General features: G+C 35.8%; 1 protein-coding gene across 2 annotated transcripts in view; it reads left to right on the top strand.

Moving 5' to 3' along the window:
• The window catches only part of GABRA3 (gamma-aminobutyric acid type A receptor subunit alpha3), a 250766-nt gene that overhangs the window by 86611 nt on the left and 150586 nt on the right, over positions 1 to 13569 (top strand). The window contains exon 2 of one of the 2 annotated variants that reach the window (XM_017500892.2): positions 8766 to 8931. In XM_017500892.2, the coding sequence (XP_017356381.1) occupies positions 8792 to 8931 (140 nt within the window). In that variant the 5' untranslated portion in view covers positions 8766 to 8791. Of the gene's footprint in view, positions 1 to 8764; positions 8932 to 13569 lie in introns of both variants that reach the window. The other variant, XM_037728628.1, reaches the window with a different exon arrangement.

Genomic DNA, 13569 nt, shown 5'->3' with positions numbered 1-13569 from the left:
AAGGATATCAGAGGTCTAAGATCAACTCAATGAAATAAAATGAGAAGGCAAGATTAGAGAAAAAAGGATAAAAAGGAATGAACGAAGTCTCCAAGAAATATGGAACTATGTGAAAAGACCTAATCTACGTCTGATAGGTGTACCTGAATGTGACAAAGAGAATGAATCCAAGCTGGAAAATATTCCTCAGGATATTATCCAGGAAAACTTCCCCAACCTAGCAAGGCAGGCCAACATTCAAGTCCAGGAAATACAGAGAACATCACAAAGATATTCCTCAAGAAGAGCAAACCCAAGGCACATAATCATCAGATTCACCAGGGTTGAAATGAAGGAGAAAATGCTAAGGGCAGCCAGAGAGAAAGGTCAGGTTACCCACAAAGGGAAGCCCATCAGACTCACAGCAGAAACCCTACAAGCCAGAAGAGAGTGGGGGCTAATATTCAACATCCTTAAAGAAAAGAACTTTCAACCCAGAATTCCATATCCAGCCAAACTCAGCTTCATAAGTGAAGGAAAAATAAAATCCTTTGTGAACAAGCAAGTACTCAGAGACCTCATCACCATCAGGCCTACTTTACAAGAGCTCCTGAAAGAAGCACTACACATAGAAAGGAACAACCAGTACTAGCCACTTTAAAAACATACCAAAAGGTAAAAAGCATCAACATAATGAAGAATCTGCATCAACTAATGGGCAAAACAGCCAGCTAGTTTTAAATGGCAGTATCAAATTCACATATATAAATATTAACCCTAAATGTAAATGGACTAAAGGCCCCAATCAAAAGACACAGACTGGCAAATTGGATAAAAAGTGGCCCCATTCTTAAAAGGCTTCCAGCTTAGTTGGGGAGATAGCAAATATGGTCAGGTAATTTTTAAATCAAAACTAGAGAAATTTGTAACTGTAACATGGAATGAGAAAATTGGACTTTGATTGCTTTAGAACTAAATATTATAGTCTTATAAAATTCCCCTATTCCTACTGAAGATTAGCCATGAATTCTGATGTGAAAGAACTCATGACTTCAGCTAAGGCATCCTATTGTCTAGCAGAAGTTTCTGCAATAAAGGAAATGTTTGATAATCTGTGACATCCAATAAGATAGCCACTAGCTACATGAGGCCTTTGAGCCTCTGAAACGTGATTAGTGCAACTGAGAAATTAAATGTTTAATTTAATTTATATTAAAATAATCACACCCACAAAAGAGAAGATACTCAGCATCATAGCTCATTAGGGAAGTGAAAAATAAAATCAAATTAAGGCACTACTATACACCTTTTAGAATTGCTAAAATAAAACAACTGATAATACAACACGCTGGTGAATATATGGGACAACTGGAGCAAAACTCATATGTTTCTGGTGGAAATAGAAAACAAGATAGTCACTTTAGAAAACAGTTTTCAAAAAGAAAATGAAATTTTTATTTTAGATTAGCCTGGCACAGAGGTGCATGCCTGTGGTCTCAGATACTTGGTAGGGTAGCCTGAGGTGGAAGGGTGGCTTGAGGCGAGGAGTTTGAGGCTGCACTGAGCTATGATTACATCACTGCATTCCAGCCTGGTCAATAGAGCAAGATTCCTGTTCTCTCTCTCTTTCTTCCTTTTCTTTCTTTCTCTCTTTTCTTTTCTCTTCTCTTTTCTTTCTTTCTTTCTTTCTTTCTTTCTTTCTTTCTTTCTTTCTTTCTTTCTTTCTTTCTTTCTTTCTTTTCTTTTCTTTTCTTTACTTTCTCCTTCTTTCTTTCCTTCCTTTCTTTCTTCCTTTCTTTCTCTTCCAAAAAAAATTAAAAAAAAAGAAAATACTTGATTGATGTAGATATTATAAGAGAATGATTGTTGAGGAAGTTGAGATAGAGATAATTATTGAAGTGGATTACCATAAAAGGCAGATAAAAAATGAGAAAGAGTTGGAGGAATGTCAGGTCAAAGGGGGATTTTCTTATTTTTTTCGAAATGATCAATGATATTGCATCACTTTTATGCTGCAAGGAATGAGCCAATATGGAGAGACAAACTGACACATGTGGGAGAGATGAGGCAATAACCAAATAATATCTTTGAGAAGAAGACAGGAAATAGGACCCAGGGCACATGTGGGAGTGCTAGCATTAGATAGGAGCAGACACTTCTAGTAACAGAGAAAAAGTTAAAGTATATGGCTGACATTCTGGTAGGTTGGCATAGTTGATATTAGGAAGAAGAGAATATTGCCTTTTGATTTCTTGGTAAAATAAGAAGGAAAGCTATTTGCAGAGATTCTGGGAAAATAGTTATTTTTTCTCCTAGAGAGAAAAGAAAGTAAAAAATTAGTTATCTCTAAAAGTGGGAGAATCAATTGGTTTGGCAAATGCAAAAGGACAGTGGGACATTTGAGGTATATTGAAGAAAATTTATAGAGAGGCCAGTCAGGAGTTATGCAGATTTTTATGTGTCTATTAAGGTGCTTATTTGTACATGGAGAGTTGGATTTGACTAAGGCTTATGTTTTTCCAGGCAGGTACAATAGAATATGAGAGATACAATGTGTTCAGGGTATATACCAGAGAATTATCATATTGATTTTAATTATGGACTATGTATGTTATCCAAGCAGAGTAAGAAAGAAAATGAGAACATGAAGTTGATGATGAGCAATTCAAAGATTGTAAGATTGATAGATTAGAAATCCTTGGGGTGGGGCGGAGTGGGATGGATGTGGGGAGAATAATTGACAGTATGAAGGCACTAGATGAAAAATGTTAGAAATATGTTGTCAGAGATTGATTTGAGATCATGGATTTGTAATGACAAGTCTTAGGATGTGGCCATGGAAGGGACAACTGGATTGGAGTAGAGCTGAGGCTCATTGGAGGGAAAGAGGTCAAATACTTGACCTGTAGTGTACAGTGAACAACAGTTACTATATGTCAAGCATAAGGCTAATGCTATATATGATTAGATTATTTAATTCTTATAACAACAGTGATTAATCCATTCTTTGGATTCGAATGTTGAGTCAAATAAACTGTCCAATGTCAAATTTCTATGTGGTATATCCAGAATTGAAACTAACGTGTTTCGACACCAAAACCTTTAGGAATGACAGTGCTTTGAGGCTAGGTAGTATTAAATGACCTCAAATAAAACCCTGGTGACAAGTCGAGACAAACAAATGGCAGAATTGGCATTGTAGTATCTGGGTAGTAACACATGGAATGACTTTGTTCTGGTAAAGTTCTGGCAGACAGCCCTCTTGTCATCCAAGCAGGGACATTTGTAAGCATAATGTCAGTATCTGATGGTTTCTAGGTACTGAAACAAAGAAGTTCTAGGAATTCCAATAGAATAATTGGATATATTGGTACCTTGTACATAGCAGGTGCTCATATGTTTGTGATAAAATGAATTGGTCTTTGAACAAGACTTATCAGAAGACTTATCCCAGTAGCAGCTGTTTAGCTAGGCATTTTACATATGTTATCTTACATAATATTTATAGCCTTGACAGGATGGATGTTATTCCCATTTTTTATTGAAGAAGTAGGTCATTAAAGCCTAACACAATTAGTATTTGGTAGTACCCAGTAGCCTCTTGGTCTGGCAGGTTCCAAAGCCCATCTTACACCTTATCCTTCTTTGCCAATTTTCCTCACTTAGGAGTGTGACTTAGTTACAATAACATTCATTGTATTTATTAAGTACTTTATTAGTATTTATTAGTATTTATTAAGTACTCATTATTTGTCAGATATTCTTCTATGCATTGGGCATATATCTTTGAATTAAAAAAAAAAAACAAAATCCTCATCCCCACTGAGCTTTTCTATCTGAGAAAAAAGCAATTTTTATTCTTTTTGCACACAAAGGAGGAAAAATAGGGTAGGTAATGCACAGAATGTATGAGGAATCTGTGGAAGGCTTGGAATATTACATTGGGTGGCCAGGGAAGCCCTCAATGAAAAGATGATATTTTAATAACACTATGAAGGAAATGAGGGAACAAAATATATGAAAATTGGATGGAAGAACTCCCAGGTAGAGGAAATAGCAGGTGCAAAGGTCCTGATGCAGGAGCATACCTGACATATTTCATGAGCTGCAAAGGAGGCCACAGTGGCTGAAGTGGAGTGTGTGAGACAGGAGGGTAGTAAGGTATGAGGCTAGCCAGCTATTTGGAGATCAGATCATGTAGGACCTTGTAGATCATGTATTTACTTATTTTTAAATTGACAGATAAAATTGTTTGCATTTACCATGTACAACGTGATGTTTCGAGGTATATACATATTGTGGAATGAATAAATCCAGCTAATTAGCATATGCACTCTGTCATGTAGTTATAGTTTTTATGGTGACACAAAAATGGCCAATAGGTATATGATAAAATTCTCAATATCACTAATCTTAAAAGAAATGGAAATTGAAACCACAGTGAGATATCACCTGACACCTGTTAGACCGGGCATTATCAAAAAGACCAAACATGTTAGCAAGGATGTGGAGAAAAGGGAACCCTCACAAACTGTTGGTGGAAATGCAAATAAGCACAGCCATTATGGAAAATAGTCTGGATTTCTCTTAAAAAATTTAAAATAGAATTATATGATTCAGCAATCTCACTACTGGATATAATTCAAGTGATACGAAATTAGTATGTTAAAGTTATATATGCACTTCCACGTTAGTGCAGCATTATTCATAATAACCAAGATATGAATCAACCTAACTGTCCATTAATGCATTAATGGATAAAGAAAATGTAGCATATATACACAATGGAATATGATTCAGTTTCCAAAAAGGTGAAATCTTGTCATTTGTGACAACATGGATGAACCTAGAGTACATTATGTTAAGTGAAATAAGGCATACAAAGAAAGAAGAATACCTCATGATGTCACTTATGTGTCAAATAATCTAAAAGAGGTGATTTCATAGAAGCAGAGAGTAGAATGGTAGTTACCAGAGGCTGGGAGGTATAGGCTTGGCTGAGTAGATGTTGGTCCAAGAATACAATATTTCAGTTATGTAGGAGAAATAAGTCCAATAGATTTCTTGTACAACATAGTGACTAGAGTTAGTAATATATTGTATCCTTGAAAAATGCTAAGAGAGCGATGCTTTTGAAATGGAAAAAAATTGGAGGATTTTGAGCAGAGGGAAGAAATTATCTGCTTTAACACTTTTAAAGTTCCCTCTGCCCACTGTGTGGGGAACAGACTCAAGGGGAGCAAGGATAGAGGCCGCAAAACCAGTTAAGCTTTTACAATGATCTTGACAAGAGATGACAAGCTAGAGTGGTAGCAGCAGAGGTGATGATCAGTGGCTTTATTTTGAATGGAATTCCAATCAAACTTGCTAATAGATCAGATGTGTAGTATGAAAGTTAAAGGCGAGTCAAGAATGACTTTAGAGTTTTTATTCAGAGCAAATGGAAGTGGGGAGTTACCATTACTTGAGATGGAAAACACTGCACAGGACCAGATCTATATATGTGTATGTGGGTGGATATCTTAACTTCAGATTTGAGCATGTTATGTTTAAGATGCCTCTCAGACATCTAGGTACAGAGTTTTGTGAGAGGCATCTTAAACCTAACCTGAGTTTAAGTTTTATTATGAGTTAATATATGAGTTTAAGATATGTGCTATATCCTGGAATCCATATCTAGATACATATATGGATTCCAGGTAATATCTGGAATGAAGATATTAATTTGTAAGTTATCATCTTATAAATGACATTTTTGTCTATTTGTTTCTTGTACCTTCCTTTAGCTCTTGAGTAGGGTGAATTGGTTGTTAATTATTTGCTAATTTGGCCACACAATTACATATTATGATGGCCTGAGCATGTGCCATGATTATGTGTTCTTGTATCATTAATAATCTCTTCTAATACCATGGTTATCTGACTTTGCACAAGCATTGTCTCCTCCTGTTTCATAGCCAATCTGCTTCTACCAAAGGCATCTGCTATTGTGTCATAGTTGACTGTAAAATCACAGAACATTTCGTGTGTGTGTGTGTGTGTGTGTACTGTACTTATATGAGCATGCATTATGGTTGTCTACTTTTGCAACATAGCCTGGCTTTATGATTATAACCAGCATTAGGTTTTACTTTCTGCTCATACAACATAGTTGCCTGAATATCCATATGATGTTCCTTTACTGTAATTTTCATTTTATTCACCATGAAAATGTGCATTGTATTTGTGTGTTCATATATTACAAATAGCTATTTATTCACTATTGTCATCATTACCCCAAGGATATCAATTCTTCACTATGATAACTTGCAACTATATCTTGTCTTTCTGCTCAGTGAAAACTTTTTGACCTTGTATGCTTACTCACAGACGATGACCTTTTCTGTTCCTTCACCATTGTAGTCTACTTCCATAGCACTGCAGTCTGCTCCTAAACCATGTCACTTAATTCCTGTATCATGGTTGCTATGATACATATATTGTGTGCTCATATATCACGGTTAAGAATTGATATACCAAATACTTCTTCACATATATCATGTTTGTCTGTGCATATACTTTATTTGCCTCAAGCTACATGGATATGTGATTATGTTTGAAGGCTCATTGTTTCACTGTCACAGACATATAATGTAGTTATGATTTCATGTAATGCTGTTGTCTTTTTAATGTATCATAATATATGTCTTAGTTTTCTCCTTCCAAATCATGGACATTGAATTCTATGTTATTGTCGTCTATTCTTAGTGTGATAGTTTGTTGCTTGTCTACCATGATAATTTGAACATAACCCATAGTGATATATTAGAATAGCATAGCTGAACACACACTATGGATCTCTTTCTTTACATATGGCCATCTTCTCCTACACCCAGGATTGTTACTCATGGACTCATGTTTTCTAAGCCTGCATCATTGCTATGTCTTATATTCCATGGATTATTTCTCCAATTTAAACTTCATATCCTGACCCAAGTGTCTCCGTTCCTGTAGAGTAGTTGTCAATTCATGTGTGATGATTATCTGAGCATTAATCCTTGTCATGTGATTATACAACATTAGGATCTGCTAAAGCGCTGTGAATATTTGAGCATATGTGATGGTTACTCTCCTTACCATGGATGTTACTTGTGGTTGGAGTTGTCTGATCATGCACCACCTTTTCTTACTCATATACTATGGTTTTCTGAACTGTATCATTCCTGTATACTCCTGTAAGATGTTCATTAACTCTTTTATAGTTCATGAACCATGGATGTCACTGCTCATATATTAGGTTAACCATAAGAAATTGCTTCCTATGCAACAATTTTGCATGTTCTTCACATGTACCCCCAAACCTAAAATGCAATAAAATAAATAAATGGGAAAAAAATAAATAATAAAAACAAACAAACAAAAAAGAAATTGCTTTCTTTGCTAAAACCAAAATTGTCAAAGGTTGGCAATTTTGTATGGTGTAATCTAATGCTATGATTATCTCTATCTCTAATGTAGACACTTCATCATGTCAGAAGTCTATCTTCTCCAGTGTTGTAGGTTTTCTTATGCCTATACCAGATTCATGAAGACAGCCTAATATAGATCCCAGTGGTTGCTTTTTTGAGGGATGTGGGATGAATTTAAAAGGACTTTTGTTCTTAATCTCACCAACCAGAATAGCTCCTTAATGTGTATCTGTTTTACATATTGGTCTCCTGCATAAGCTTTCTTGGAAAAAAAAAAAAAAAAACAGGTATATATCCCTCCATTTCTTCTGAAAATTTATCCACTGATATGACTGAAAAAGGGTATGGTATTGGTTCAGAGTTAGGTCTCCTTCCATTTCTCAGTGTCTCATATTCAAAGAAGCCACAAATTAGAGGTAGCAAGAACCGTTACTTTATTGATTGCTTTCTTAACCCCATGCCTTGGTTAAATCTCCACTGATCCAGAGTTCATAAAACAGCCTTGCTTATAGGGAAGTCTAAATCACTAATTCTATCACCAGTGCAATTTGCTGACCTCTTTAGTGCCAGGAAGAAGGCTTGGATTTATCTTTATGTTGTGGCCCCTACCTAAAGGAGCAAGTTTGCTTTCAAATATCTCTTTATGGGGAAATACAGCATTCTTATTCAAGAGCCATCATGTCTCATTAATTCAATATTTTCTCAGCCTAATTTAGAGGAAACAGTCTATCCATTTCAGGCCATTTAATCTTTTGGAAAATTGCTTAACTCTATGAAGATGAAAATCAATCCCCAAAATTCTATAAAGAGACTCCAGGTCTTAATATACTAGTAAACTAGGATTCTCTAAATATTACACAGTTAGCCAAGACAAAGGATTTTGTAACACTAATAATCAAACAGGGGATTGGAGGGAAATAAAGACATGAGAGAATATTTTTAAGATCTTGGATTATAAGAGGTAATCTAAGCTGTGGGAAATTCTGTTACTCACCTAGTTACATGGGGGTAAGCCAAGGAAAGAGATGTTGCAGTAACCTCAGACTCCTGATTACTGACTTAGATCTCTTTGTGCTACTCTATGCATCCTTTCTTGGACGGCTCTGGTATATTTAGGAGAAGGGTATATTGGGAGTGATTTTGGTGGCATTGACAAGCTGGGAAAATGGGACCGTTGAATTAAGCACTGAGTCACTAGACACTAGAGAAGTTAAATGGCTCCAATAGAATTTAGTAACATCTCTTTATCTCTCTCTCTCTCTTTTACCTCTTTCTCCTCTCTCACTTTGTTTTCTACTCCTTATCTCTTACCCCTTCTCTAAACTGTGAATCTCACAGGTCTCTCTAAGTTTGTGCCTAAGAAGATGATAATCACACAAATGAGTCACTATTATATGACCAGCCTTGGGATTCTTTTCCTGATTAATATTCTCCCTGGAACCACTGGTCAAGGGGAATCAAGACGACAAGAACCTGGGGACTTTGTGAAGCAGGACATTGGTGGGTAAGTACCCCTAACTCTTGGGATGAAAGAAGATTGTGATAAATGCTTGCCACAGACCAAAACTTCAGATGTTTTCTACCAGATGAACTCAAGTACTCTGATCTCTGAATACTTATACATTACATTCGATTTAGAAAAACGTCATAGGCTCAGACTTTCAAGGTAGAAAAACATCTCAAAATTTTCTCTTCTTTGACAACACCCTGGACCAGGCTTAAATCACCTTTGTAATATCTAATAAACAATTCTTTCCAGTCTTTTGTCCTCAATTTTATCTCCTTTCTTAGATCTTCAACCTTTTCCTTTTTATTGGCTCTGGCTCATTAACATTTAAACATGATAATGTTTAAAAATCACTCATCTTAAAATTTAAAATTTTTCCCTCCAGATACTGCCTTAATTATGTGCTCCCCTTCATAGTCGTATTTCTTGAAGGAGTGGTATGCTTCATTGCATCTCTTTACCTCTCACCCATTCATTCACTTGCTACTGTCTGACTTCCAACCCCATGACTCTAAGGCAACTTCTGCAGCCAAGAAGTGCAATGCTGGTTCTGTTGCTAAAATGAACACTTGTCTGTTCATATGTTCCAATATAGTTGACTTCTCCCTCTACAACTTTATTTTATTAGGAAATAAAAATACATGTAGAAACATGCATAAAATATAAATATATGGTTTAATAATAATTATCTCTTTGGCTTCAGAGACACCAGAACTCTCTGGTGTTTTGATTAGGTTCTCTAGAAACAGGGTATGAAAAAAGGATTCTTGAGCAAATGATTTGTTGAGAGGTCACTTTCAGCAGAAACCCATTAAGGAAGTAAGGGAAGGAAGATAGGGAAAGAGAAGAAGTAAAACAAAGGTATAGTCTCAATTTGACCTCATGAGAAGATATGGGACATACATGACACTAAAAGATCTGTCCTATCTTGAGGCAAAGGACCCATGCTTATATAATCTCATCTCAATCAGTCATTGCCTGTGGAACCCATGGAGAAAGGCATAGTCTTCCAGACATTTTAGGTGAGGTGACTCCCTTCAACAGATAGTAATTTTACAAAGTAGCTGAAGGATGGTTTCACTGGCCCAGTGAAAGGGATCTGAGAATACTACTATATCAATAATAAGTACTATATCTTGTTTTCTTTACACTTTTATGGCTATGCTTTCCAGAATATTTTCCACAATACTACACAGGTACATCAAAGACCTTTGTGATATAAAGATCTTTTTTAGTCTTTTTTTGTTCACCCCTCAGGTGTTTGTGTTTTTCCTTGTTTTGTTCTAGGCACACTTCTTACATTACAGATCCCCTGAGTGATTTCATTCATTTCTATGATGTAGTTACTGTATATATGTAAATGTCAATGACTCCCATCTCAACCTTCATTCTAGCCTTCTTTTGAATGTCAGATTTCTATATCCAACTGTCTACTGAACATGCCCACTTGGCTATTCCACACACTTCTTAAACTAAGCATATCCAATGTGGTTTCGTTATCTTCATCTCCCTCCCCCACCCTAAAGAACAAACATAACAAAACAAACAACAAACAGACAAACATATTCCTCTTCCATTTTTTTCCTCTTTCAGTCAGTGGTACCACCATGTACACAGCTGCTCAAGCCAGAAACTTGGAACCATTTTTGCCAGTTTTCTATTCCTTACTCTCAATATCGAATCAATCACCAAGATTTGTCATTTCTACCTCCCATATCTCTTGGATTTGTCTACTTTCTTCCAACAGTTCTGCTAGCACCCTAGTTTAGTCCAATGTTATCCTCCATTTGGACCTCTGCACAAACCTTGTCTTACTTCCTAAAGTCTTGTTCCCATCCAAACTAACCTCCACTCTGTAAGTATTTTTTTCTATAATACATGTTTGGTCATACCTACCCTATTTAGAGCCCTTTCATAGTTTTATATTGTCCCTATAATGAATTACAAACTCCTTTACATGATTTTATAAAACCCGTCATGACCCAGGTTCTACCCACCTTGCTAGCCTTATTTCTTAGTCTTTCTGCCACCAAACTCTTTGTTATTCAGCAATGTTGAACTTCTTTTAGACTTTAAAATCCCTTTTTATCCAAGGAATATAATTACTAAAAATGACCTCTTAGCCCTGCAATATTTCAATATTACACAAGGTATTTTATGCTTTGGTAGTGACTATTTTTTTTTTTTTTTTGGTTTTACATTTGGCTATTGTCCCATATTCTTGAAGCATGCATCTTGAAGTAGGAAGTATTCCTAATTACTTTTGCAGGGTTGATTATCTTAATGTTGATTATCTGAGTCTTTTCATCTTATATCAGCACTGTTTTACAATAATCTCTGGGGCTGGGACTGCCGAACTGGGCTTGTATGTCTTTACAGCCTTGGTATATAAGACTCTTTTTGTTCTTTCTTCCAATCTGGGAAATAAAACCAGTTCTGTTTTGTTAACTTCTCATGTATTTCATTTCATTGGGCCATGATAGATTCTAAATAAGATGGACGTTCTAAATAAATGAACCTCACTAATTTAAAAGTGTTAAAGCCTTTTACATTTTAACTTTGATAATACAGATTTCTAAAAATGTATTGTATATTTTCTTATAATCCTAAACAAGGATTTTTTGAATAGAATAGTCCTGTTTCTTTGTGACTTTTGGTCATCATAAAGAAAATTCACTGTTGGGTGCAGTAGTATATGCCTATAGTCCCAGCTACTTGGGGCTGATACAGAAGCATCTCTTGAGCCCAGTAGTTCAAGGCCAGCCAGGACCACACAGACTTTATCTTTGAAACAAACACACATCTCTCAAGCACATGTTCATTATATTCATTCTAATTTTTTTTTCTTTTTTAGTTCTATCTTCAGTGTTAGTTCTTACATCTCAACTCCTGTTTACAATGGTTTGTTTGCATGCTGTTGGTGTTTAGAAAACCAGATAGCCTAGGGTTTTAGTAATTATGTCAAAGAGGAAGTCAAGAAATCCTATCTGAAAAAGCAGAGTGAAGTGCTTGGTTTTAATAAAGAGGTAATAAAATCACTGCATATCTTCTTTCTTTTCTCTTTTCTTTTCTTTCCTTTCCCTCCCTCCCTTCCTCCCTTCCTCCCTCTCCCTCCCTTTCTCCCTCTCCCTCCCTTCCTCTTTCTTTCTTTCTTTTCTTTTCTTTTCTTTTCTTTTCTTTCTTTCTTCATAGAGTCTTACTCTGCTATGCAGGCTAAAATTCAGTGGTATGATCATAGCTCATTGTAACATCAAACTCCTAGGCTCACATGATCATATGATCCCTCCTGCCTGAGCCTCCTGAGTAGCTGGGATTATAGGTATAAGCCACCACACACGGCTAATTTTTAAAAATATTTTGTAGAGATAGGGTCTCACTCTCTTACCCAGGCTGATCTCAAACTCCTGTCCTCAAAAGATCTTCCCACATTGGCCTCCTAAAGTATTGGGATTATAGGTGTGGGCCACCACACTGGGTCTATATTTCTTGAATTGGAAACATTTTGTTGATTTACTTTCTTCCAAGACCAGTGCAATTAATACTTTTGAGGGATGAGACTACTAAAAGCATGGCTCCAAATATTAGGGTTGTATTCTCCTAAATGTCTTTTGGGTAAATAATGAAATTAAGGCAGAAATAAAGAAATTTATTGAAAGTCATGAGAACAAAGATACAACATATCAGAATCTCTGGGACATGGCTAAAGAGTGTTAAGAGGAAAGTTTATAGCACTAAATGCCCACGTCAAAAAGTTACACAGATCTCAAATTAACAACCTAATGTCACACCTAGAGGAACTAGAGAACCAAGAGGAAATCAACCCCAAAGCTAGTAAAAGACAAGACATAACAAAAATCAGAGCTGAACTGAAGGAAATTGAGATGCAAAAAAACATACAAAAGATCAAGTCCAGGAGTGTGTTCTTTGAAAGAATGAATAAGATAGATAGACAACTAGTTAGTCTAATAAAGAAAAAAAGAGAAGATCCAAATAAACACAATCAGAAATAGCAAAGAGGATGCTACTACTGGCCCCACAGAAATACAGAAAACCTTCAGGGACTATGAACATCTCTATACATACAAGCTAGAAAATGTAAAATAAATGGATAAATTCCTGGAAACATGCAACTTCCTAAGATTGAACCAGGAAGAAATTGAATCCCTGAACAGACTAATAACAAGTTCCAAAATTGAATCAGTAATAAAAAGCCTACCAATCAGAAAAAGCCTAGGAACAAATGAATTCACGGCCAAATCCTAACACATGTATAAAGAACTGGTACCATTCCTACTGAAAGTATTCCAAATAATTGAAGAGAAGGGACTCCTCCCTAACTCATTCTATGAGACCAGAATCATTCTGATACCAAAACCTGGCAGAGACACAACAACAAAAAAGCCTTTTGGCCAATATCCTTGAGGAACTTAGATGCAGAAATCCTCAATAAAATTTAGCAAACTAAATCTAGTAGCATATCAAAAAATGAATCCACCATGATCAAGTAGGCTTTATCCCTGGGATGCATGGTTGGTTCACCATATGCAAATTAATAAATGTGATTCACCACATCAGTAAAACTAAAAACAAAAACACACATAATTATCTCAGTACATACGTAAAAGGCTTTTGATA

The sequence above is a fragment of the Cebus imitator genome, unplaced genomic scaffold (assembly GCF_001604975.1).
Source record: "Cebus imitator isolate Cc_AM_T3 unplaced genomic scaffold, Cebus_imitator-1.0 Scaffold273, whole genome shotgun sequence".
NCBI lineage: Eukaryota > Metazoa > Chordata > Mammalia > Primates > Cebidae > Cebus > Cebus imitator.
The sequence above is the reverse complement of the archived record's forward strand: the minus strand, read 5'-3'. Positions and strand labels throughout refer to the sequence as shown.